We start from the raw sequence: 27,624 nt of genomic DNA, 5'->3' as shown, positions 1-27,624 counted from the left end.
TTTTTTGAGAGACTTGACTCCTCTTGGGCTCTTCACATCCGATGACACCTTATGGAGTCGTGCTCTCTAGAGCATGTTCCGGCCACTCTTTTCAGGGCTGCTCACTCCTCGATCGACTCTCCATGGGAGATCCTAGCTAGCATTGCAGCATGGCACATTTGGAGAGCTAGGTGCACTGAGACTTTGGAGGGTTCTCAGGTTCACCCTTCTCAGATCTTGGCCAGTACTTGGACAGATACGATACACACTCTGATGGCCATTTGGGCGACCATGCAAGGATCATCTTGAGCAGGCTCCTCCAGGAGAGTTACTTTTCTCAGAGATTGGAGAGACTCTCCCTTCTTTGCTGAGACTTCTACAGGGTTGAGATGGCATTTTCAGCCTCAGCCTTGGTTTCTTTCTACCTCCTTCCTCTGAGGTATTTTTATTACATGCTTAGCATGGTGTATTTCCACACAGAGCTTGCTCTAGCGGGTTTCTTTCTTACTTAATAGAAGTCTCTTTTTTGAAAAAAAAAAAAAAAGTCAATGCCAAGACAATAATGCAATAGGCCCAAATCTGTCATGTCAAAGTTGTGACATAAAGTGCACTGCACTGCTGTAATTTGCTGCAAATCACTGCCAATGAGTATGATGTCATCCACATATAATACCAACATGACCAATTCTGATTTTTGCTGTAGAACATACAGATTTGGCTCTGTATGAGTGTTGACGAAGCCCTGGGACAGCAAAAACTGATGTATCTTCTGTTACCACGCGCGAGGTGCTTGCTTCAGCCCATATAGAGCCTTCCTGAGCTTGCATACCTTGTGCTCTTTTCCCTTCACCTCAAAACCTTGGGGCTGATGTACATAGACCTCCTCTTAAGATCTCCATTGAGGAAAGCGGTCTTGACATCCATCTGGTACACTGACCAACCATAAAATGCAGCAAGAGGGATGACAAAACAAATGGTGGTCATCTTGGCCATTGAAGCAAAAGTCTCCTCATAATCTATCCCCTCCTCTTGTGCATACCCCTTGGCAACCAAACAGGCTTTGTGTTTCTCAATTGTGCCATCTGAATGGTATTTCACCTTATAAATCCATTTCGTGCCAAACACATTTTTTCCAATGGGCGCATCAACCAAGTCCCATATGGCATTCTTCTCAATGGATTTAATCTCAGCTTCCATAGCTTTCTGCCATGCGGGATTATGTTGAGCATCCTTGAAGCTTTGAGGCTCATTTTCAGCTTCCATCACTGAGGTCATTAAAGCACAATTGACCTTTTTCTAAATTTTCTGAGTACTGGCCCTGGTTTTCCTCAAAGTAGGCTGATCCTTAGCATCTTGAATGGTTAACCTTGCCCAACGTGGAATAGATTTCTCTGTTGTACCACTCGGAATCTTTAGTGGCCTCACAACGTTGATAATGCCTCCAAACATGAGGCTGTCTATTCTCATTAATTGGCTGCAAATCTGAAACATTTGAGGGAGAGCCATCTGAACTATGAGAAGTAGAAGGGGAAGCATCAGGAGACTTTGTCTCATCATCCTCAAACTGAATGATGTCCAAAGGGGTGTCATCATATGGTGGCAACTCTGCACTAGCGGGCTGCATGCACTCATTCTCAGCAAAAAGAACATCTCTGCTGATTATTACCTTCCTGGTAGTGGGATTATAAAGCCTAAATCCCCTGCTTTTACTGCTATTCCCCACGAAAATGCATTTGACGCTCTTGTCATCAAGCTTTTCCCGATGTGCATCTGGAACCAAAGCATATGCCACTGATCCAAAAACTCTGAAATGACTAACCTTTGGCTTAAAGCCATACAAAGCCTCAAATGGAGTCACATTAATCAAAGCTTTGGTAGGGCATCTGTTGTGAATATAAGTAGCTGTCACAACTACTTCTCTCCAAAAAGCCATTGAGACTCTCTTGAATTTCAACATGCATCTCGTCATCTCCATGAGAGTACGATTCTTCCTCTCAGAGAGTGGATTATGCTGTGGTGTGTAAGGGCATGTCAAGTGATGTTTAATCCCATGCTGCTTCAAAAATCCCTGGAATGCATGTGACATGTACTCTCCCCCTCTATCTGAGTTGAGTGCTCCAATTCTAGAATTGGTTTGGTTCTCAGCCATAGCTTTGAACTCCTAAAACCAATAGAACACCTCAGATTTTTCCTTCATGGAAAAAGCCATGTGAACCTAGAGAAGTCATCTATAAAGGTCACAAAGTGCCTTGCTCCTCTATGCGTGGGAATAGTCATGGGGCCACATACATCACTGTGCACTATCTGCAACACTCTAGTTGCCTTGACCCAATTCTTGCCTTGTTTATTGAATGGCAATCGATGCAATTTGCCAAGTGTGCTGTAATTTATGGCATTCCCTGAGTCATATTATTGTTATACAAGTAGGACAATGCCTTGTGATGGACATGTCCAAACCTGACATGCCATAAATCAGCCTGAGAAGTATTTGCTACAGCCAATACCTTCTAATTAAGCTTGTATAAGCCTCTGTCATATGTGTCTGTTGCTACAACCTCATATCCTTTCTTTGGATCCTTGATCCTGCATTGGTTATCCTGAAATTCGACCAACATATGTTGATCATGGGCAATGTTTGAAACTGAAATCAGATTTTGTCTCAAATCTGGAACATACCAAACATCTCAAAGATACTTAACTTTTTCATTATCAAGCTGAATAGGAATGTGCCTAACTCCGATGATGTCTTGAGAAGCATCATTGGCACACGTAACCTGTCTGCCATGAACAGGTGTGATGCTCTCAAACCACTCCTGGCGAGGAGTCATGTGCTTAGTAGCACCACTGTCGATATACCATGTATCACTTGCAACAAGGGAAGCATCCCCCGATTGACTTTCAGCATTCAAATCCCCCCTAGCATCCATCTTCTCATTAACTGCAGCAAACACAAAATCTCTATCACCTTGGGCAAGATGAGCTTAACCATGTGCATCTGAAGCACGAGTTTTAGTGGGGGCAACAAAATTACTGCTAGAGCTATCCCTTTGCCTCTTCTTTTCATTGGCAATCCTTTTCTGACACTCTTGGCTTCTTGCAATAATTGCATTTGCCCTTTTTCTGATTTTTGCTTGAACTGCTTGCATTCCTCTCCTTGGGCTGAGTTGTATGGCTGTGTTTTGGCTCAAACTTTTTCTGAAATTTGCCCTTTCCACCCATGGCAAGCGCTTGCTCACCCTAACGAGAGGCTTTGGCAAAATTTGAGCATCTCTCCTCTTCTTGCAACAAAAGGCCAACTAACTCATCGAATGGAGAGTGGGGCTGCCCTAAGAACAATGGTCAATGAAGTGACGAATGTGCCATATGAGGATGCTAAGCTATTGAGAGTAATAGAGACGAGCTTCTTGTCTTCTATTTCCTCATCAATACTTGTGAGCTGATCATGTAGATCAGTGATCCTGGCAATATGATCAGTGATGGCCTGGCCTTCCTACATCTCGAGATCCTTGAGCTGATTTGTCAAGGCAATGGCCCTTGCCTCATTCTTAACATGATACATGTTTGCCAATCTTTCCCATGCTGCCTTTGCATCCTTGCACGACTTGATAGTCATCATAATGTGCCTCTTCACATTTGTGGCAATCAAAAACATCGCTTGGGCACTGCGGCGGTCAAACTTCTTGTGCTCCTCTGTCGATGCTATGGGACTAGCAGGAGGGGATGTAGCAATCTGTTGTCTGCCTGTAGTTGTCTGCCTGTAGTCTGACCCGAAGATGCTGTGCTGGATGTAGATGAGCCTGTTGGCCTCACCTCATCCCCACTAACAATATCCCACAAGCCCTTACCAACCAAGATGTTCTTAAGCATAAATGACCACAAGGCATAGTTTGGTCCATCCAGCTTGTCACCCTCGGACAAATTGCCAAAACTGTCTGAAAGAGTCGACATGATGCAAAATGGGATACCCACAAGCTGCAAATGTACCTGCAAAAAGAACTGCAAGTCCCAAAAGTACAACTGGTTGCAAATGGACCTGCAAATCCCAAACTAATACTGTCTGCAAATGCAAAGTACGGCTGGCTGCTTTGAAATGCCACTGATTGCACAATGCAATCATTGCAAAAATGGCATCAACCAATCATTGCACTCTGCTGCAATCTAAAGTGCAATCCCAAACTGAAAATGCACAACCCAAATTTGAAATAGCGCACCCACGAGTGCTCAAATGCATCCAACGGAGCTCAAAAGCATCCACAACTGTAAAGTAACTGCAAATGCACCCAACAATGCAGAGTATCTGCAAATGCATCTGAGAGTGCAAGAGTATGGGCTGCAAAAACAGTCCCGAAGCGAAATACACAGCTCAAAATGCTTACTGAAAGTGCACCTTAGCCCGAAACACCCGGGAGAGGCTGAAGCTAAAAAGGGTCCAGATCTAAGTAAAAACGCCGAAAAACAGTCGAAAACTGCTCAAATCGTCTTCTAACAAGTCGTATGGACTCGAAATCAGGTTCTGACAAGTCGTACAGACTCCCGGCACTGTCACGCAAATGTACGGGCAGATCCATACGAACTATGCGGACGTCCGTACAACTCAAACAAAAGCTGGAGAGCTGAATGTGAGAACCAAGAACGCGCACTAGAGCACCAAGCTTGCGAGTCTCTGGAAGCAAGCGCGGGATTGGACTCTAGAGACAGAAGCGCTCTGATACCAAATGTAGGAACAAAGTGGAGACAGGTTGTGAACACAAGTGAGCAAGAGTGCACACACAAGGAAGCTCCAATAGAAATGTTCAAATGAAACAATACAAGTACTTTGTATATATAGTACCCAAGTACTATTGGTCAACCATAGGGTTGACTTTATGCCTACAACACCATATCTTTGTAATCTCTTATAGGGCTCACCCTTTTTCTCAGAGACTACATCAGGGTTGAGGTAGCATTATCAGCCTCAACCTTGTTTTCTTTCCAGCTCAGTTTGAGTTTTTATTTACTCTTCTAGAGTGTTTTTTCTCATGCCTAGCATGATGTATTTCTACAATGAGCTTGCTCATGCGGGTTTTTTCATACTTAATAGAAGTCTCTTTCATGAGAAAAGAAGAAGAAAAAGCTCTTATTATTTATCAGGAAAATCCCACACATTAAAAACTAGAGCAAGGCATTGGGCTGTGTAGTAAAGGGGAAAAATAAACTAAGGAAGATTAAAGGGGATAAAATATATTCTATACGAGTCCCCCTGCTACTTCATTATAATGTACTCCTTTCCTACTCTGCTCACGGAGACCTTGCCTCCCGCCACAGCATGAGACGACGAGATAGACACAAATACGAGATACTTTTGCAGCTCACAGGAGAGGCACCATGGCTCCTGGCTATATCTTCTAACTCTGACTTTGAGATTGAGTCTAGCTATTAGTTCCTACTTTTCGAACTCTGAGCTTGATTTTTGTGCTTCTGAGTTTAAGTTTAGTCTATTTTAGTATAGCACTCAGCAAAGGGCTCTAGCGACCCCTTTGCCTTAGCCCATTGTGGCTTGTATGAGCATGTGTCACTTTGATCTATACTTTGTTTGGCAGAGTCTGGACTGGGGGCAGATGGACAGATGAGATCATGAGCACTATAGGACTCTCACCAACTTGGTTTGGCCTTTATATAGATGAGCTTGAGTCTTTTATGAGGACCCTAGGAGGGGATGGCTGCTCTCTCGTTGGTTACGTGCTCCAGATTCTATTATATGCTAATGATGTGGTACTCTTATCCTCGTCTACTGAGGGGCTCCAGAGACATGTAGATGCACTATTACCTTTTTGCAAGTCCCACGACTTGAAGGTCAACTTGGGTAAAACCAAGATTATGATCTTCAATACCTCCAGAGCTATTGAAGACAGAGAGCAGTTTATATTTGACGAGGCACCAGTGGAGATTGTCTCGTCATACACTTACTTGGGGGTTCTGTTCTCTAGACCTATCTTCACGATGAGACCGGCTATGCAGGCCCGAGTGAGTAGAGGATACGCCTCACTTGCCCAACTGGAGAGACAATGCTTCCACTCACATTTTCAAGACCCATGGACCAAGGTTCTCCTTTTCGACTCCTTGGTCCGTCCTGCTGGTATGTATAGCAGCACTTGCTGGGGACCAAACTTATCCGACGCAGAGTGGACTCGAGTGGAGAGATTACAAGTTCTCTTGCTATCACGAATGATCCGCAACAAGCCATCGGTTCCTCATCAAATCATTCAGACTGAGTTCAGGGCATCTCCATTGCAGCTAGATGCGGCGTTCCAAACTATCACTTATCTATTTTTCGTGCACGCTTATGGCTCCCGCACTATAGGGTGATGCATGCTTCCTTGGTTGACATTAGCATCTTCTATGACATTAGCCGCCCAGAGTGATCAGAGATGTTGGTACGCATGCACATGCAGATAGTTTAAGGGACGGGTTCCCATATAGACAGATTGCCACTCTTCCAGTACAGCATCGATGCTCTGTTTGTCCCGTTTCGGTGTAACGAGCTCAATTCGATCATTCGGGAGGATCTCCTACAGTTAAACACATTTGGGACCTGGTTGGCACAGACAGAGCTTCCTGTGAAGCTCAGTTACTATCGAGACCACAGCCTACTGTGACGCCAAAATTTGATATTTTTGATTTGGCATTGGTGTTGCTTTTCTATATGTTTAATAAGGGTATCAGTATCAAGTGATAGTCTAGTGGCTCTCACTTATTTCCATTTTCTAAGATATTGTATGAGATTGAGAGGATGAGTGGAATTGATCATTGAAAATACCATGTGTATGAATTTTCTAAGATATTATATAGCATTGGGAGAATGAGTGGAATGGATAATTGTAAAAACCATGTGTATGAATGATAAATACCTTGGTATGGAGTGAGAGTTATTTGCATATGGGATATTATGGGGTTTTTAGAAAATAGGAAGAGTGAATCATATAAAGAGGGAGGTCTCATGTCCGTGTGTTCTAATAATATAAGAGAGATCACATGTCAAGCCTGTGGAAGGCATGTGGAGGAGTGTGGAGTCAAGAGGAATCCTTTTAGAATTCCTATGTGAAATAAGAAGGACGTGGACATATGGAAAAGAGAGGGTTCCTATGGGCTCCATGTGAGGAGACTCTTGAATTTCTCAATATTTTAAGGCTCATGAGCATCTTTTGATAGGACACATGTCAAGAGTAGCAAAAAAGGACATGGGTGATGACATACGGGCTTATGTGATTAATGGCGAAAGGAATCTACAGACAGCAATTGTAAATGGGTGAAGGAGGGTGACAAAATCTCTATAAAGGAGCCCTCCTCTCCCTTGTTCAACATCTCTTCCACCATTGAGTAGTTATCACAACTAATAATGCAGCTTTAGACAATATTTTACAGCAACAGAATCGGGAACTGAAGGGGAGGCTTCAACAGCTAGAGATAAGATGCACTAATATGGAAAATAAAGAGAAGAAGGGCACACCTCACAGAAGGTACTACATGAATAAATTGCTTCCAAACCTCATCAGTTTGTTTCTTCCATCAATAGCATGATCAATACTCTTATAGGGAAACTGCAATCTACAATGCTAGAGCATATAACTAACACAATGGACACAGGAGCAAAGAAGAGATCAAAGAACAAGCTGAAAGATAAGGGAATGCAATAAAAATCAAGATAGGGGACTTACCTAAGGAGTGTTATAAGAATGAAGACACATTTGATGAGAACTATGGACGGACTTAGGCAGCAACTCCAGACATTGATTGGCTAAAAGATTATCAAATGAAGATAAGCTACTTGGTACTCATACTCTTGACACAAGCGCCAATAGAGTCCATATACTCAGAAAATGTAATAAACTGAAAGGTACTAAGTGTGGATAGCGGAGGAGATAGTTGGTCTAACGTATACTTGGGTGCATATTCACAGGTCCCAAGTTTACCATGAAACCAATAGCACATGCACAACTGACCAGGGGACATGCCTCCTTGTCGAGACTAGAGAGACAATGTTTCTAGGGACAATGTTCTTTGATTTGCTAGTTCGACCAGCCGCTTTATATGCAGGTGCTTTTGAAGTGGTACATCTCCAAAAGGATGAACTGACTAGATTTGAGAGGCTATAGGTCATGGTGCTATCATGCATGATTCGAGAAAAGAGATGTACCCCTCAAGACATTGTTCTTGTAGAGTTTGTGGTGAGACCTCTCCATACAAATGCCTCATTTCAGATAATCACTTGGATCAATTCGGATAGTTTGGGTGGAAGATGCGGGTCAGAAACTACCATGGAGGGTCCTCTCATCATCTATGTAGCTTACAACCGATGGAGATGAGCAGCGCGGACTTTTTTTGCAAAAAAATATTTCTGTTAAGTATGAAAGAAAACCGTAGGAGCAAGCTCATTGTGTGAGTACATCATGCCATGCATGACGAAAACCAAAGCTCAAAAAGAGCTAGCAAATAACCAGGGTTGAGACTGAAAATGCCACGTCAACCTTGAAGCAGAATTAGAGACCCCCTCCATTCTCTGAAAAAAGTGTTCTCCTAGCAAAGGCTGCTCTCAATGACCCCTGCATGCTCGCCCAAATGGCCATCAAGGTATCTATAGTATCAGTCCAAATACTAGCCAATGTTTGAGAGGGATAAACCTGGGATTCATCCACGGCCTCTCTACATCTAGCTCTCCAAATATACCATGCTGCAATACTAGCCAGAATCTCCCATGAAGTGTCTACAGAAGCATGTGCAGCTTTGAAAGAAGTGAATGAGACATCTTGGAGAGAACATGACTCTACTACGTATCGTCAAACAGAAAAAGCTCCATCTAAATCATGTTTCTCGAAGAAGACCTGAGGCCCCGTAAGAGATGGCCAAGCAACTGAGGCCCAGGTCATGAAGAAGACCTGAGGCCCAGGTCATGAAGAAGGGTGATGTATAGAAAGTGCATAAGATCCTAGCAACACCCTTCCAGATCGTCCTAGCCTGTCTGCACTCACAAAGGCAATGTTGAATACACTCAACTGCAGAGTGGCAACAAGGACATGTAGGATCAGCCCGCCGAACCTGGACCTCTACAAGTTCACTACAATCCCTCTGTGAATAAAAAGCCAAAAGAATAGAATGATTTTTCTATTCCTGAGGGACTTCTAGAGTCCCCTCTAAAAGTTTTTCTGCACCTCTGTAGAAATGTGAAAGCTATCCCAACGAGGAGATTTGGAGGGCCTCCAACCTCTACAAAACTGAACTGAAATCTCCTAGCATTTCTAACCATGTGACAGAAGAAGGGGATGCTCTTCTCTCGGTTCCCTTCATCAATCCACTCCCACTCCCCAAGTTCCTACTGCAAAGATCTGATGGGGATACCTCCATAGAGCCAAAGTCTCCATGAACTCAGGGCCAAAAGAATAAGGTCGGGATCCAGGTACCACTGCGAATCTGTACTGTGATCCATATAGCCTGCAATCCTGACCAGCTAGAAGGGAACCCCTTGAAGAATATCATCCGAAGATATGAGTATCTCCCTCCAGTTTGAACATAAAAAACTAGGGCATCTTCGTGTGCATCCCGCAAAGCAATAACTTAAATAGGAATACCCGTCCTAGTGAAAGCACCCAACCAAGTGGAATCTGTAATAGGCAATAGGCGTATCACCTATATCCATCCACTACATAGGTATGGCTGCATCAATCTGCTGAATCCTCTCTGCACTCCCTCTAAGATGACCAACTGATAAAACTCTTTGATCCTATAAGAGCTTTCTGAAAGCTTTCCAAGACCCCACAGTGGAGGCAGGGCCCCTCTCCCATCTAAATCATTGGATATAATGCAAAGTGCCTAGTGGTCTGCCATGCTCATCAAGTATGCTTTCATTCAACATAACAGGATGCCTATCTATTTCTTCACGAGAGGAGGGGAGAACTCTCCGAAGTGTACCTCTGAAGCTGTCCCAAGTTTTCAGAATGGCAGCCAATAAGAGGTGAGGAAGGAGATCTAAGCTGGGCTGAAGTAAATATCCATCTAGTGATGTCCATCTAGTCTCCTCCAGAGGTGGGTGTACAAGACTGTATGCTGCATATGGAAAAATCCTTCCACTGCTCCTATTTAGGCATTACTCCTCTCACCACCATCTTATAGAGCAAAGCCCTACACTGCAAGTCTGGGTCAATGATATTGAGACCCCCTTCCCGAGCGGGGGGAGGATTAGGGTCTCCCAAGCCACCTTGGCTATGGCATCTTTCGTCCCATCTAGTCCACTCCACAAAAAGTTTCTTACTGGTCTCTTGAGCTGAATGATACTATACCTTGAATGGCACCAGCAAGAACAAACAATAGATAACAGCCTCCTCTAAAGTGGAGGGTACAAACTCCTCCATATCAAACTCTGCCATTTCTACCAAAGCTGCAAAAGAGTTCATGTGAATCATGTATGGTGCGAGAGTGCGAAGAATCCCTGCACTCAGTGTTGTGGAAGAGATAACCCCCTTACCTCTAGCGAGAAGGAGGTCCTGTCCTCTTGCGAAAATTATGAGAGAAGATTTGGAGTGTGTTGCAGCTGGTTCAAGCTCTAAGATGAAGGTGAAGCTCCTCCGTCATCTCCTTCTCTGCTACTGCACTTCTCCGTTCGCCCCAAGCCTCCATAGTGCACTCTAAAAATCACAAAGGCCGTGCCCTCGGTGCCCCGCGTCTCTCCATGTTGGTGAGGATCGTTGTCCAAGGTCGAGATGATTGAGAGAATTCAGCTCTCCAAGGTCACGGTGGAAGAGGGGAACCTGAGAAACATTTGGGAATAAAAGGAATCTTCTTGGAATCTCGAGGCACTAGGGATGATCAGCCAGCTCTGATACCACATGTAGAAACTAGGAACACATGAAGGAAACAGGAACAGGGAGGGAGATAGGCAATCACATGATGGAGACGGGATGAGGCACAAAAGTAGATACTATATTCATGAGTTGAAGGCCAATATATAGGCACCAAGATACACCAATGAACATCATAGATGATGTCATAGTACAAACCACCAAGATCCTATAATCATGCCACCATCTCCATGAATCTCTCAATCACACACACACATAGGTGACACCTAACTGATGAGTCACCTGACACACCTACCATGGTGCTCACTAGCACTCACACCATGTCCTACACAAGCACTAGCACACTGGCACACACACACCACATGACCATGTCCATAAGTGTGTCCCCTAAACATCAATTTATCCAACAGTGCCTACCCCTCATTATGTACAGTGCACAAGAGCTTACTACATTTTTTGACCTATCAACGTGTCGAAGGTGCAGAATGTGCAGTCAGTGCCAAAGTAGTGGTACGAAGACGAGCTGCATCAGAAGACCTTTTGTTCTTTTCTTTTTCCTTGGGTAGTCTCTGGCGAAATGCCCAAGAATCCTGTAGATACTACACTAGTCCTGTCTCCCTGCGATCTCGATTCTTTGTCTGAAGAATGAGCCATCAGGACACTTAAGCTGATATAGTCATCCGCCATGTTAGGGTCGGAAACAATGACCCTAACTTGTGGCACTTCATCAAATGTGACTGCCTCTATTGCCGATGAGGGCATGCCAGGGAAGGGAGGGATCTCTGTGATCAAACTGAACACGGCTCCAATAGATGCAAGGAGTAGATGGTACACCTACAGGAGGCCACGGAAGCTGATGAAAAGAGAAGTGACCGCGCTATGCTCCTCCACCTAGAACTAAGTGCGGAGGGGCTGGCCTTGAGCAGTGTAGCTGCTGAATCTGGAGAATCAAAGACCACCTAGAAGAAACTTCATTTAAGTGGGTGGGTGTACATTTATGAAGTGAATTGCTAGATCTCCAGGAAACACGGTGAGCATCCAGTCCCTGGCATGTAATCTGGAAGGGTGGGACCCATGGGCGAGCGAAGAGTCAATTGGAACACTCAAGCTCAATGTCTTTCTTGAGCTGCTACAACTCGTCTTTTGAAAAAATAACAGTCTTCGTGGCGGCTGGTGGATGCAGACGTTGATTGATTGAATGGGGATCAATTCGTCAATCAAGGCGGAGAGGTCAACTCAAACACCAATGCGCTCCATCCGACTCTTAAAGAAATTTCTGAGAGAGAAGAAGGAATGAGGAGAGGGAAAGGAAGAAAGACAAGGAGGCGGGAGAGGTGGGAAGGAGAAAGAGAGGAGGAGGGGAGGGGATAAGGGAAGGAGAGGGGCTGTAGGGAGAGAAGGGGGGGCTAAGGGAGAGAGAGAGAGAAGGTGAGGGGCTGAGAAGGAGTGGAGGAGAGGGTAAGAGGGTTGGGAAGAGGATGGGTAAGGGGGCGGGAGAGAGAGGGGAGGAGGCATGGCAGAGGAGGGAAGGGCGTGGGGTAGAAGAGGAGGGAATGAGAGCTGCGAAGGGGGCGGGCTGAAGGGGTGGAATGAGGGAGAGAGGGGGCGGAAGGCTGAGGGGTAGAGGAGGGGGCAGGAGGGGAAAGGTTGAGAGGCAGGGAGGGAGAGAGTGCGGGGCTGAGGGAGGGGGAGGGGGAGGGGCTGAGGGAGAGAGAGGGGCTAAGGGAATGGGGCAGCAAGGTTCATGGAGGAGCAGCAGCTCCACACTCGAAAAGAGAAACTCATCTTTTTTTTTTTTTTTCAAAAAAGAGACTTCTATTAAGTAAGAAAGAAACTCGCTAGAGCAAGCTCTAAGCGGAAATACAACATCATGAAATCATGAGGAAAAATAAAACCCCCTCAAAGTGAGGTGGAAAACAACCAAGGCTGAGGCTGAAAGTGCCACCTCAACCCTGTAGGAGTCTTAGAGAAGAAAGGAGAATCCTTCCATTCCCGGAAGAAAGAAGCCCTCCTAGCTGAGGTTGCACGGGAGTCTCCGTGCATACTCATCCAAACGGCCATCAAAGTATGTATGGTGTCTGTCCAGACACTAGCCAAAGTGTGTAAGGGATGAACATGAGTACCCTCCATAGCCTCTGTGCATCTGGCTCTCCAGATATGCCAGGATGCTATGCTCGCTAAAATCTCCCAAGAAGTATCCACAGAGGCATGCACATCTGTAAAAGGAAGGTATGGTACCACATCCAATGAACAGGACTCAATCTGATGACGTCAAACCAAAATGGCCCGAGAGGAGTCAAGTCTCTCATAAAATACCTGAGGCCCTGTAAGAGAAAGCCAAGCCACAGAGCCACATGTCATAAAGAATGGGGAGTGGGCAAAGTGACTGAAAATCCTGGCTACCCCCATCCAAATCATCCTCGCCTGTATGCAATCCCATAAACAATGCTGAGTAGTCTCCGAAGCAGAGAGGCAACGAGGGCAAGTAGGGTCGGCTCCGAACCTGGATCTCCAAAGGTTCACTGCAATCCCGGATAGAAAGCCAAAAGAATAGAGTGATCTTTCTATTCCTGTGGGATTTCCAGAGTCTCCTCCAGAAGCACCTCTGCAGATCCGCAGTGATATCAAATGTCTCCCAATGAGGAACTTTGGAAGGTCTCCAACCTCTACTACTGAGCTGAAATCTATTGGCATTACTGACCGTGTAACGAAAGAAGGGGATGCTCTTCTCTCGATGCCCTGCGTCAATCCACTCCCACTCTCCAGGATCCCACTGCAAATACCTAATGGGAACTCCCCTGTAGAGCCAAAGCCTCCAAGACCCGATGGACAGCCAGGGGTCTGGGTCGACGAACCACTCTGAATCTGATCCCTACACCAAAAGACCTACAACCCTGATAGGCTGAAAAGCAGACTCAAGCAAGATGTCCTCTGTGGATCTGAGCAATCAGCCACCATCCTGCACAGTAAAAACTAAAGCGTCCTCCTGTGCATCTCGAAAGGCCAAAACCTGAAGTGGAACACCGCCTCTCGTAAAAGTACCTGCCCAAGTGGAGCAAGTGAGTGGCATATCATCTGCGTCTACCCACTCCTCTGGAAGGGCTGCCTCAATCTACAAGATCCTCCCTGTACTCCCTCTGAGATGTCCTATCAACTGAGACTTGGTCTCCTCTGGAAGCCTGCAGAAAGCTTTCCAAGACCCCAAAGATGATGCAGGTCCCCTCTCCCACCTGGACCACTGCATGTAGAGTGACGCACCAAGTGGTCTGCCATGATCATCTAAAATACTGTCATTCCACATGATGGGTTACCTATCAATCTCTTCACGAGAGGAAGGAGGAATCCTCCAAAGAGTGCTCCTGAAACTGGCCCATGCTTTCAGAATGGCAACATGAGAGGGGACGAAGGTGATCTGAGGTGTGCTGTGGTGAAGATCCACCTAATACTGCTCATCCAGTCTCCTCCTGAAGAAGGTGTGCACCTCTGTATGTTGCTAATAAGAAAAGCCTTCCAAGGTTCCTACCGTGGCATAAGTCCCCGCACCACCATCTTGCATAGTAGAGCTCTGCACTGTAAATCTGGATTAATATTGAGACCCCCTTACTGTGTGGGGAGGATGAGGGTCTTCCAAGCCCCCTGGCTAAGGTATCTGCTGTGCCATCAAGCCCACTCCAAAGAATATTTCTGATCGGTCTCTTGAGCTGAGTGATACAGTCCCTAGAATAGCACCAGCAAGAACAAACAAACCATGCCGTGGCCAAGAGAACCTGGTTGACCATGACAACTCTAGAGGCAAGATCCAGCTTGACTGAGCTCCAAAAAAGGAGCTTCCTCCTGATGCTCTCCAACACGGGAGCAAACTGCTGCGTGGAAGAAATATCCAAGCCGACCTGGCAACCCAAATACCTGACAGGCACACCCCTTTGAACCCAAGTGAATCCTATGTCAAGCCCCCAAACTGGAGTGTCCTCATCACTGATCCAAAAACCATTGGATTTATGCCAATTTATTTGCGCCCCTGCCGCCAAACAAAATAAATCCAATGATGTCCTGAAAGAAGTGAGCGTCTGTGGAGTGGCATCCAAGTAAACTGTTGTGTCATCTGCCAACTCATTGTCAAGTAACTTCTCTTCCCTTCTAATGGGAAGTCTCAGCCCAAAGATGTCAGCTTGAGATCTAACATAGATACTCATAGCTTCGGCCACGAACTAAAAAAGGAAAGCAGCAAGGGGGCATCCCTGACGAACTGCTCTGGAAATCTGAAATCTCTCACCCCTTACCCCACCAATAAGTACCTGGCTGTGGGCTGATTTGTACAAGGAGGAAACACCTCTGATCCAAGCATCAATAAAGCCAAAACGTAGAAGGGTGCCCTCCAAAAAACCCCAATCTACTCTGTCATAAGTTTTCTCAAAATCCAAAAGTAGAATGGCTAGATTCTCGCCGCTCTGCATGGCCCACTCTGAGGCTTCCCAGAAAGAGAAAATGTTATAAAAAATGCTTCTGCCATCCACAAATCCTGTCTGAGTGTCATGAATAAGATCTCGGAGAAGGGGCTGCAATCGGAGGCTGATTGCCTTGGCCAGAATTTTGTAACAAGTCCCTAGAAGTGTGATAGGCCTCCACTGGGACACTAAGGTGGATGAGACCTTCTGTAAGCGACCTGGGCATATCACCAGAGTCCCAAATACCCTGCAGGGCTGAAGTAATGTAGTCTCCAATCATATCCCAGAATGCAATGAAAAAAGAGGGGGTAAGGCCATCCGAACCTAGGCACTTGCCCTTGTGAAGGGCTGAAAGTGCAGTCCTGAACTCTGTGTTAATGAAAGGTGCATCAAGCAAAACATGCATATCCGGTTTCACCAACAAAGGGATGCTCTACCAAATAACCTGTCTAGCATCCTCTCTATCCCGTGTCTCAGGATCAGCAGTAAGAAGGGCGGCATAAAAATCTGAAGCTATGCGCAAGACATCATCAGGATCTGTATGTAAAACCCCGTGTGAGTCAATAAGTTGGGATACACTCTCTCTACTATGTCTAGGGCCAAGAGTAGAGAAAAAGTGTTTATTGACTCTGCCACCCATCTAAATCCAGAAGGACTCCTGTGCATGAAAGGCATACTCTGCTCTCTGATCAAGCAATACCTGTTGATGAGCCCTTGCTGCAGCAAGGCGCTCCTTAATCCAAGCATCTGAAGGCCGTTTCTGCTCTTCCCTCTGCAAAGCTGCCAACTGCTGGCGAACACCAATCTCACGTCTGAGAATATCTCGTCTCCTGGTACGAGCAACTGAGAGGTAGAAGTCGCTAATACCAGAAAGGGCAGGAGCTACCTGTGATGGCAATGGCTGCCCACCCTGGACATGAGAAACCCATATCTGCAAGGCTGCCTCTGTAAGGTCCTCCTCTGTGTACAAGGCATCTGGAATCCTGATGCTGGCAGATCGGCCTCTCAAGTGAGGCTCTGAGATAGCCAGCACAACAGGAAAGTGGTCTGAAGTGGAAATCCCAACAGCAATGCATACTGATCCACCTCTGTCAAGTGCCCAATCATCTGCATAGAATCTGTCAATGCGTGCATGAATAGGCATCTGCTGCCTCCTATTTGACCAAGAGAACAGGAGGGACTGTGGCTGAATAAGAAAGGCATCGTCAAACCAAGTATCTATGCCACAGTAGTGAAAAAGGAAGGCATCCCAAGCTGCTCTCTCCAAAGAGTGAAGTCCTCTTTCTCTACCCCCTTTTTTGTCTGACGGTAACTCTACCATGTTAAAGTCACCTCCAATCACCCATGAATCCGCAATGGGACCCCAGGAGAGCAGATCCTTCCACATAACGACACATTCCCCTCTAATGTTGGAGGCATACAGGTTAAGGAAACCTACCTTACCCTCCAATCAAGACAATAATCCACTGAGTTCTAGAGGGAATAATGACTCCGTGTCCAACAACCAAGGGGAGAACCGACTGCGAAACTGAAATAAGACTCTAGAGGGGGATACTGTTGCAGCCCCAGATACTACAATTCCACATCAGGAGGGGACTTCAGATGCACCAGCCCCAGTCATTTTCGTTTCTGATCACGAGGGCGCTACCGATGCTTCTCCCCCTTAGACTGTTCATGCCACAGCTGAGGGAGTGTTTGCACAGATGAGGACTACAGATTGTTCTTGAGCCCACCCACAGGCCTCCTCAGCTCCTAGCTCCAGATTTGCTGATAGAGGCCTGGCAGGTCCTTCTCCTCCTTCCTCCACAAGTGAAGGTCTTCTTCGCACTCCTCGGCCAGACTTGCTTCTCAGGAACTCTTTTGTGACACTGGCTGATTCGGCGACTTTCATGGATGATGAGGAGTTTGTGCCCTCCACCTTAGGGGTCCCGGTCATTGGGATTCCTTTTGACAGGGCCTCCCCCTCAGCAGGTGTAGGGATCCTTTCACCTGTTGAGGTTCCTGCCCTCAACAGGAGTGTTTCGACCAAGGGGAAGCTGGTCTCCTCTACTAGGTCGGGTAAGCCTTTCCATCCAGCATCCTCCTGTCCATGAGGATAGTCAGCTGGAACATACAAGGCCTAGGCGAAGTTCCACACCGTCGCCGTAGGCAACTGATCCGGAATCAGCTTCATCCAGGTGTCACTGGAGGTGCTATTGATATCCTCTTTATCTAGGAACACGAGTTCGATGCCAGTGATTGCTCTGAGTCTGGCAAACTGCTTTCTTGTCATACTTTTTGGTCGCCTGCCTTGGGCACCAGGGGGGACCGACTCAGATTGGTCAGGGGACATTGACAATAGACGGTCCACTACTGGCTATTGCTTCTCATTGGGTTCAGCTTGTATCTCACGGCTCAGTAAGAAGCAAGAGCGAGTCTCCCTTTCCTCCAGTGAAGCAGAGTACAAAGCTGCAAATTCAGGCACTACGGAGTTAATGTGGTTAAGGAAGCTTTTGCATGACTTGCATCATGCACAGGATGGCGAAGCAAACTCTATCTTCTGTGACAGCCAAAGTTGCTTGCCATAGCCAACAATCATGTCTTTCATGCTCGCATGAAACACATTGAAAATCATTATCATTATGTACGGGATTGTATTTTTGATGGCTTCATTGATCCCATCTATTGTCCATCTGAGGACAATGTGGCGGATATCTTCACCAAAGCCCTGTCAACAGATCTTTTCTTACGACATCGACATGGCTTGGGCATCAGAGACATTAATGTCAAAGGGGGTTGTGAAGTGATTCACAATGACATTGTTTTCATGTACTCCCATAGGTTGCATATCCATCTGGATGAATTTGTGCAACCATGGTACTTAAGGTACTAGAGGGTATACCTGAGATATTTCCAGGGTACTTTCAGCCATATCTTTGAGGGGGGATTTGTAAGAGATTACAAAGATATGGTGTTGTAGGCATAAAGTCAACCCTATGGTTGACCGGTAGTACTTGGGTACTATATATACCAAGTACTTGTATTGTTTCATTTGAACATTTCTATTGGAGCTTTCTTGTGTGTGCACTCTTGCTCACTTGTGTTCACACCTGTCTCCACTTTGTTCCTACAAACCCAGTAGGTGACTCAAAGAAAAAAGGGGAGTCACTCCATTCCCTAAGGAACACTGCCCTCCTGGAGGAGATTGTCCGTGAAGATCCCTGCATCCTCACCCATATGGCCATCAAAGTATGTCTAGATAGTGGCTAAGGTGTGAGCGAGATGAACCTAAGAGCAAGGTCTCAGTAGATCGAGACCTCCAAATATGCCATGCTGAAATGCTCGCCAAAATCCAGATTTATCAACTAATGCATGCGCAGGTCTATGTGAAAGTATCGGAACATCATCCAAAGAACATGACTCAACTGCACATCATCGATCTATAGAATGGTCATGTCTCTCATATAGAATCTGAGGCCCAGAAAGGGAAAACCAAGCTTCTGATTCCCAAGTCATGTAGAAAGTAGTATGTGCAAATGTGCTCAATAGCCTAGCAATTTCTTCCAAATAATCTGGGCCCCAAAGACAATGCTGGATGGACTCTTGATGAAAGGCAACGAGCACAGGTGGAAGTTGCACCGACCCTCAACCTCCACTGGTTCACCGCAATCTCTATAGACAACCAAAAGACGAGAGTGATCTTTCTACTTCCGAGGGATTCCCAAAGTCGCTTCCAAAAGTATTTCTGCAAGTCTGCAGGAATTTGAAAATTCTCCGAACAATGAAGTGCTCTGTTGGGCCTCCAGCTTCTCAAGCTGAGCTGATACTTCCTGGCATTGCTCACTGTGTATCAAAAGAAGGGGAGGCTCTTCTCTCGATGTCTTGCATCAAACCATTCCCATTCTCTGGGATCCCATTGCAACTACTTGATTGGGAGCCTCCATATGTCCAAAGTCTCCAAGAGCCGAAGAGAATGTGATCTAGGTTAGGTACCATCTTGAATACATGAAACACTGCTCCACATGGCCTACAACCATGATAGGCTAAAAAGGAAAATGCATAATTATATCCTTCGAAGATCTAGACAACCTGTCCCCAGAATGAACATCAAAGACCTATGTGGGCGTGAAAGCCCTATGACCTAAAGAGGGATTCTTGATCTCGTAAAGGCTCTCAGCCAAGTAGCATAAGAATGATATTTGTCACCAGGGAGTATCCAATCCATAGGTATAGTGGCATCTGTCTATTGAATCCTCCCTGCACTTCCTCTGAGGTGGCTTCCTAATTGTGATTGGTGTTCATCAGGAAGTCTTTTAAAGTCCTTTCAGGAACCCACCGAGGAAGCATGACCTCTCTCCCATCTAGACCACTATATGTACGAAGAAAAACCAAAGGTCTGCCATGCTAATCCAAAGGCACTCTCCGGAGAGTACTCTTGAAGCTGGCCCATGCTTTCAAGATGGTAGCCATTAGAGGGGAAGAGGGGGGCCCTGACACAAGCTGAAGTGAATACCCACCTGGTACTATCCATCCAATCTCCACCTGTGGAAGGAGAACAAGACTGTATGCATTGAATGAAAAAATCCTTCCAAGGTTCCCGCCCTGGCATAAGGCCTCTAACCACCAAGTTGCATAAAAGAGATCTGGTCTGCAGGTTTGGGTCTATGATCTTTAGCCTCCTTCAGGAGTGGCAAGAATCAAGGTTTCCCAAGCCACTCTAGTGCTGGTGTTTGCCAAACCATTTAGACCACTCCAAGGGAAATTCCTTATCAACCTTATGAGCTGAGTGATGCAATCCATGGAATGGCACCAACTAGACCATACAAACCAAGCCATGGCCAACAGTACTTGGTTGACCACCACCACCCTGGAGGCAAGATTAAGTTTTGCTGTACTCCAAAAAAGAAGTTTCCTTCTGGTACTCTCCAACATAGAGCAAACTGTTGTGAGGGAGAGATGCCCACCCCGACCTGGCAGCCCAAATATCTAGTAGATATACCCCTTTGAATCCAAGTGAATCTGAAACCGGTCCACAAATCTGAAATAGTCGCTTATCCAAAATCATTGGATTTATTCCAATTTATATGTGCACCTACTGCCAAATAGAATAAATCCAACGCTGCCCTGAACAAGGTAAGATTATGTGTAGTGGCATCCAAAAAAACAGCAGTATCATCTGCCAACTCACTATCCAAAAGTTTCTCATTTTGTCTCAATGGTAGTTTCATCCCAACAATGTCTACCTGGGCTCTCAGAAATAAGCTCATCGCTTCAGCCACAAATAGTAAAGGAAAGGAGCAAGAGGACATCCCGGACGGACTAATCGGGAAATTTGAAACCTCTCCCCCTTTTTCCCTCTAATGGGCACCTACTTGTGGGTTGATTTGTGCAACAAGGGGGCCCCATTCGAAAATCCAAACCGTAGAAGGGTCCCCTCTAAAAATCCCTAGTCTACTCTGTCATAAGCTTTTTCAAAATCTAGCAGTAGGATGGCAAGCCTTTGGCCACTATGCATAGCCCACTGAGAAGCTTCCCAAAAGGAGAAATGTTATCAAACATGCTTCTTCCATGCACAAATCCTGTTTGTGTATCATGGATAAGATCTGGAAGAAAGGGCTGCAAATGCAAACTAATGGCTTTGGCCAAAATCTTATAGCAAGTTCCCAAGAGAGTGATGGGTCTCCTTTGGGCGGTAAGATTCTTGCAACCTCCCTTTGGGATTAGATGAATGAGACTCTTTGTAAGTGAGTTAGGCATGGTACTCTATCCCATACACCCTGTAGGGCTGAGGTCAAGTGATCCCCAATCATATGCCAAAAAACAATAAAGAAACAGGTGACAATCCATTTGAACCCGGGCACTTGGCTTTATGCAGGGCCCAGAAGTGCAATTCTGAATTCTTGATTGGTAAAAGGAGCATCAAGCATAGCTATCATGTGAGGTTTCACCAATGCAGGAACATGCTGCTACACCCTATATCCAGCACCATCTCTAGCTGGTGTGTCAGGAACTGCTACTGGTAAGAGGTAGGCATAAAAATATATAGTGATGTGCATACTGGCATCGGGATCTATCTATAAAACGCCATTCGAGTCAAGAAGTTCAGAAATTCTTTCTCTACCATGCGTGGGGCCCACCGTAGAGAAAAAATCCTTATTGATTCTCTCTCCCATCTATATCCAAAAGGATTCCCATGCATGAAAGGCATACTCAGCTTTTTGATCAATCAAGTTTGCAAAGGAGCTCTTGGTGAGCAAGGTGCTCATGAATCCAAGCATGAGTAGGCCATTTCTACTCTTCTCTCTGCAAGGTGACAAGCTACTGTCTAAGGCATTTCTCCCATCTGATAATATCATCTCGTCTGGTACTAGCGATAGAGTGATACAAGTCGCTAATACTAGAGAGGGCTGCTACCATATGAAAAAAAGAAGCTACTCCACCCTGCAGGTGAGACACCAAAATCCATAAAACATCCTCTCCATCTCTAGTGCCCAAGGCAAGTGTCCAAAAAGTATGACGAAAAAGTAATTTACTTGACTTTGGACAATCTTTGGCATCCAATTTGTGCTCCTAGATAAACAGAATGTCAATAGGTCCCCCAATAACACTTGATGAAGCTGTTCGCGAATCACTTGTCTCCGGCAGCAATGAGACACACCACCTAAGCCCTGTATGTTCTCATAGTTAATAGGGACGGCCTTCTGGCATCCGAATCGCCTAGAAAGCTGCTCTAGAAAAAAGAGACTCGAGGAACGTCCGAATATTCCTTGGGACTGTGTTACTAAACACGTTCCAACCCTAAACCCGACGTTCCAAGTCTAGCCCTGGTAGAAAATGCTGACGGGTTGCGATTTGCCATTTTTTTGCGTATCTGCTGTCGACACCACTCCATGGCCAAGCCTTTGCTGGTCCAGCCTCCCTCCATCTAGTCCAACCTACCGAGTCCCTCCATCTTCTCCCTTGCTTCAGCCTAGCTTCCTCCATCTACTCCCTTGCTTTAGCCTCTCTTTCTCCACTCTCTTCTACTCCATCAGCCCCCTTCTCTCCACTCCCTTTTACTCTCTCAACCTTTCACCAGGCTGTAAATATTCCAAAGTCAAAGCATAAGTTGACCATTTATTGATCATAATTAATGAGTTCTTTTATTCAAGAGAACCATGAGATGTTGCATCAAAAAATCTTGTACTTGAAAGGCCAATGCAATCATTAAAAAATGTGTGATTAACCATCGATCAAAACATCCAGACCACAAATCTCAGTGGTGGAAGGAGGTGAAACCTGGACCCAATTATAACAAGTCAAAAGGAGGAGCCCACAAGTGGCATTGTCCCTATTGTAGTGCTGAAAAATCTAGAGGCTCAAACCGAGTGCGGAATCATTTATTGAAAGTAAAGAACAGAGGCATTAATTGTTTCCTTGTAAATATTCCGGCTTCAGATAGCGCGCATTTTCAGGCAATTGCAGATAAATTGGACGTTGAGGCAGCACAACAAAAGGTTCTTGATCATCACAGTTGAGCATAAGCAGCCCCATGTTCATCAACTTCTCCTTTTACTTCTATTTCTAGCTCCTTCTTTGGGAGTGTAGCTTCACATGCACATATGGGGACTCCCACTTCATCAGCCCCTGGCCTTAGAGTCGTGCAAGCTAGACTTGTGACCTCATGGCATCCTAGGAGGAGGGCACAGGTAGATGCTGATGTACCCACAGCCAAAGCCGGTATTCATTACTTCGTTGATATGGTGAAGGAGATAGCAGCCTTTGGAACTAGTTACAACCTTCCTCATGTGAGGCCCTATGCACCACAATTTCGGCAATGGAGAAGACTGCCACGGAGCAAGATTTGGCTCCCATCAAAGACATATGGATGAAATGTGGTGTCACACTGATGGGAGATGGATGGAGTGACACTAAGAGCCGCTCTATTCAGGGCATCATTGCATACTCCAGAGGGCTCAACTTTTTCATTATAGCTATTGATAATTCAGAGGAGGTAAAGTCAGCTGAGAGGTTGGCTAGAATTTGGAGGGATTCCATTGAATAAGTGGGGGCAGATCAAGTTATTTAGTTTATTTCTAATGGTGAGAATTCGAATAGGGCAGCAGGAATGATTCTTGAAGAGAAGTACCCTCACCTTACCTTTACTCCTTGCATGGCACATGGGCTGAATAGTCTCTTGAAGGATATTTGTAAGGTGGATTGGTTGGATCCTACCATTGATATGGGTAATCATGTTGTCTCTTTCATCACTCGTCATCACTACAATTTGGCTATTTTTTGCAAGATATCCCCAAAAAAGAATCTCTTGAAGTATTTTGACATGCGCTTTGCTTATAATTTCATCATGTTGAAGTGGCTTTTTAAGAAGAAGGCTCAATTGAGGCAGCTTGTTGTTTTCGCCCAATGGGATGCATGGTGTGAACGGAACTCTGTAGGGGCTCATAGACTTAAGTCCATTGTCTTGGATGACCTCTTTTGGGATGATGTTTGCCTCTTGCTTCAGGTTACAAAGCCTATTCTTTTGATGTTGACGCTTGTTGATAGAGATGGTCCTTGTATGGGGAAGGTGTATGAAGGGATGGATAGGATGATTGAGACCATTCAAAGTATAGATGCTTTGTATGCTTGGAGGAAGGAGGAGTTGAGGACACTGGCAACCTCTCAGTGGACAGAATACCATTCTCCTTTGGAGGCTGCAGCCTTTGTTTTCGATCCGGAATTTCAAGGGAAGGGGCAAGAAACAGATAAAGAGATGGTGCAACGATGGAAGAAGTTATTGAGACAACTTGTCTCAAGTGCAAATGATAGGAGAAAAGTGTGGGAGGAGTTGTCATATTATAGGCAAGGAAAAGGGTTGTTTGGTTTGGAGGATGCACAAAATCATAGGTTCAATATTTTCTCCGTTTGTTGGTGGAAGGACTATGGGACAGATGAAACATTGTAGTAGCGTTTGGCCATTTGTATACTCAGCCAGGGAGCTATCTCCTCGCCCATTGAGCGGTTGTGGAGCAATTTAGGAAATATTACATCCAAATAGAGGAACGAGGCTTGGAGTTTAGAAGGCAAATGATCTTGTATTTGTTAATGCAAACTTGTGTTTGCTTAACAAGTTCAGGGCAGAGTGCACTCCTGAACCGTATCTTGGATTTAAACCAGATGAGGACTCTGACAGTGATGCAGCAAAGGATGGTCCTAAGCATGAGGATGATGAGGCCCAGGACCAAGATCAAGAGGATGGGGCGTAGCAGAGTGAGGGAGAGGTAGTCAATGGTAGGAAGACCGGGGAGCCTGATAAAGAGTGAAGTGACCCGCTTGTCCTGCTCTATCGGGTCAAACCCCAAAGTGAATGGGGTAAGAAAGATCCTCCTGGAACTGAGTGGTAAAGGATTGGATTTTAGCACAAAACTCATAGCGTCTGGAGAATGCTTTGCACAGCCTTCCCAAGCTGTCAGGAAGCCAAGCTGCCCCTTCCTTCCTCTTTCTTCTCTCAGCTTCCTCCTCACCTGCTGTACTTTGCAGCCTCTCGAGGCTGCTAAGAAGCTCTCCTCAGCTGCCCATTGGGCAGCCTTGCTCCTTCTCTGCCTCCCCTCCTTGCCTTCTCCTTTCTCTACTCCTCTGCTTTGCAACACAGACGAAACTTTGTTGTCTTCAAGTTGGCCTTCCGCACTCCATTGTCGAATGGAACCCCATTCAGGAAATCTTCGTCCTCTTCCATCAGCCGCAAGGACCATTACTTTTTTGAAAGACAAGATGCTACAAGGCTGCGTGTCAGCCTTGGGAAGCTGCATGGCAGCTTAGGTGTGGTGCGCAATGCAGCAGAGGGGGGGGGAAAGGGCTGCCAAGCAGCATGAAGCTGCTCCTGGCAGCTGGGAGGGCGCAATGCGCACCTAGGGGGTTGCGCCAACTTCAAACTCTATCGCATGACTGCAAAGAGGCGACCTAGCCATGCACACTCCCCATAACATGATATTCCCTCAATCAGCTTATGACCACAGCTGAGACCATTACTTAGTCAACCCCCCTGGATCCTAATAGGGATAAAGGATCACGCGAAACCTTTTATAGAACAGGCATACAAAGGACACACAGATTGTTTATGGTGAGAGAGAGACTACATGATTGAGACACAAAGAATTGATGCAATTACTGAGGGATTGATTGAATATTTTAAAGTACACGGTACCTCATTTTAGAGGCAGCGGGATGCCTTATCTTCTCAAACATACCTCACTGATGTCAGTGAGATGATGTTACACAATCAAATCAAATCCCGAAGGTCAAGTGACCCTTGAAAGTCAAGTCACAAACCCAAAACCCCTTTCACACTAACACACTAGCCAGAACCCTGTTCACCCTACAGACTCCAAAATACCCCAGCAGATATGCGAAAGTATCCAAATGGTTTTGATTGCAAGATATGTCTATTGATCATTTACCACAATACCAATACTCACTTGTTGTCTCTTTTCTATGCCTAACTCAGCAAGAGATCCATCAGATCATGCGGGATACTCTATGGTAGATATACATCCATACGACATGGACATGCAGCGAAGATGGCCTTCTATAGAGAGAAATTCCTCCACTTGAGCTTGCACATCCTGAAATCTGTGCATTTCCATTTCACTTTAGTCTTATTGTTTACCCAGAATACTAAGACCCATGTTAATTGAAGGTTGTTCAATCTTGGTAAGCCTTGAGGTTGGCACTGTCCCTTTGATGGTACAGTTTGGCTCTTGTTTGATTAATTTTACATGCATTTAGAAAGAATGTTTTTTTGGAAGGATGTAAAAGCAAAGTTTGCTAAAGATCATGGGCTTACCTCACTCTAAAAGGCTCAATCCACCTATGAGAAGCAATATTCTTTCCAACTAATGAGTCCCTTACAGTAGAGCTAGGTTGTCTGCTAGTGTCTGAAGTTGGGGAGCAGGTGCAAACTGAATCACCCTCTATCACTATTTCTTATTGATCAACTGAGGGATTCTATATTGTAATTGTTACTGAATTAAGTACATGCAAGCCTGAATCTTGATGGAGTATGGAAATATCACATCTTTTGAATTATATGACCTCATGGAAAAGTCAGCAAATGGTGATGTGATGACCTTCCGCATTTTATGTAACATTGATAATATAATGCAGACGTTTCTTGGCAAGCAAGGTAAATATTTAGAAGCACAGCAAGTAAAACGACATGCAGACCGGAAAGAGATGAAAGAGCTTCAATCAACAATTGCAGCCTATCAAGCTGAAGTATCTCTCAAGGAACAAGCTTTGCGAACAAAGCAGCAAACAGAGATGGAAATCTTATTTCAACGAGCAGCACAAACACGCGACGAACTCAGGAAGAACAAAGAGAAAGATTTGAAGTGTTGTTCCCAGGTATATTCTCAAACTTTTAACAATGTATTTCTTCTCCTCTATACATCGTCCATTAATCAGGTAACACATATATCAGCCTTCCTTTTTGTCATCAAAACTTTTAAGGGGGAAAAAACATAGGAGACTCTATCTTTCAGAAAGAGCAATTCTAAGAGGGGATTTGCAAAAAACAGAGCAATTTTGAGGACGACTTTCGCAAGATGAAATCGCTTTACCATGGGTCTGTGAGCTTTGATTGTACAATTAGAATCAAGAGCACAGCTAGCAAGCCAAACTAGACTCACACTTCACAGTTCAAAAAATAGTTTAAACTCAGTCAGGGCAGTTTAGTCAAAATACTTGTTTATTAGATTCATAAAAATTAATCATATCCATAATATCACCAGGTTCAACACAAACATGGAAGTTTGAATGCAAATAACCTAAAAGAGAATGTTTTGCCTTTAATTTTCCTTCTCCTGTAGTGATTCTGTTTCCTTCAATCAGCTATTAAGTAGATGCAATATCGAAAGTTGCAAAAGATCTTTTCATTTGATCCAAGTCACTGGGTATGAAAATTGCAGCGTCATAAGAATATAATAAGGGACCTAGAAGCTTTGCACAAGCAAGAAAGGCTTAAACACGAGCACAAAATGGGGAGGATAATGCAGGAATTCAGAGCCTTAGGTGGACATGTGAGGGACCTATCTCGTGCGATGGACACTTTTACTGTCTCTTCTTTAATGGAGTTTGGTGGCATTGAAGAAGCTGCTTCATCAATCTTGGCGGTAGAGTGTTTGAATGTTGAAGATCTGGCAGCTTGAACTTATTGTCATATGATGGTGCTCATTAATTGGTGAGAGAAAATTGTAGAGGCACTTCCTTGCCGTAATGTCATTATCATTGCCTCTGGCTTGTAGCCATTCTACTTGGATCGCTAAGGCAACTTCCCCCCTTTCCATAAAGGAAGGCCTGATGGTTTGTTCACTGCAGAGAAGTTGCATATTGCATTCTGTGGCTTCTGCATACAT

General features: G+C 45.2%; 1 protein-coding gene across 1 annotated transcript in view; it reads left to right on the top strand.

The window, feature by feature from the left end:
• The window catches only part of LOC147884043 (uncharacterized), a 126,946-nt gene extending 99,529 nt beyond the window's left edge, over window positions 1–27,417 (top strand). The window contains exons 7-8 of the mRNA XM_087398133.1: window positions 26,375–26,614; window positions 27,178–27,417. Of these exons, the coding sequence (XP_087254259.1) occupies window positions 26,375–26,614; window positions 27,178–27,417 (480 nt within the window). The remainder of the gene's footprint in view (window positions 1–26,374; window positions 26,615–27,177) is intronic.
• The last annotated feature ends 207 nt before the right edge of the window (window positions 27,418–27,624 follow it).

This window comes from Dipteris shenzhenensis, chromosome 27 (assembly GCF_047967505.1).
Source record: "Dipteris shenzhenensis isolate YYH24624 ecotype China chromosome 27, Dip_SZ_1.0, whole genome shotgun sequence".
Classification (NCBI taxonomy): Eukaryota; Viridiplantae; Streptophyta; class Polypodiopsida; order Gleicheniales; family Dipteridaceae; genus Dipteris; species Dipteris shenzhenensis.
Note: the sequence above shows the minus strand (reverse complement) of the source record. Positions and strands in the feature narration are given on the sequence as shown.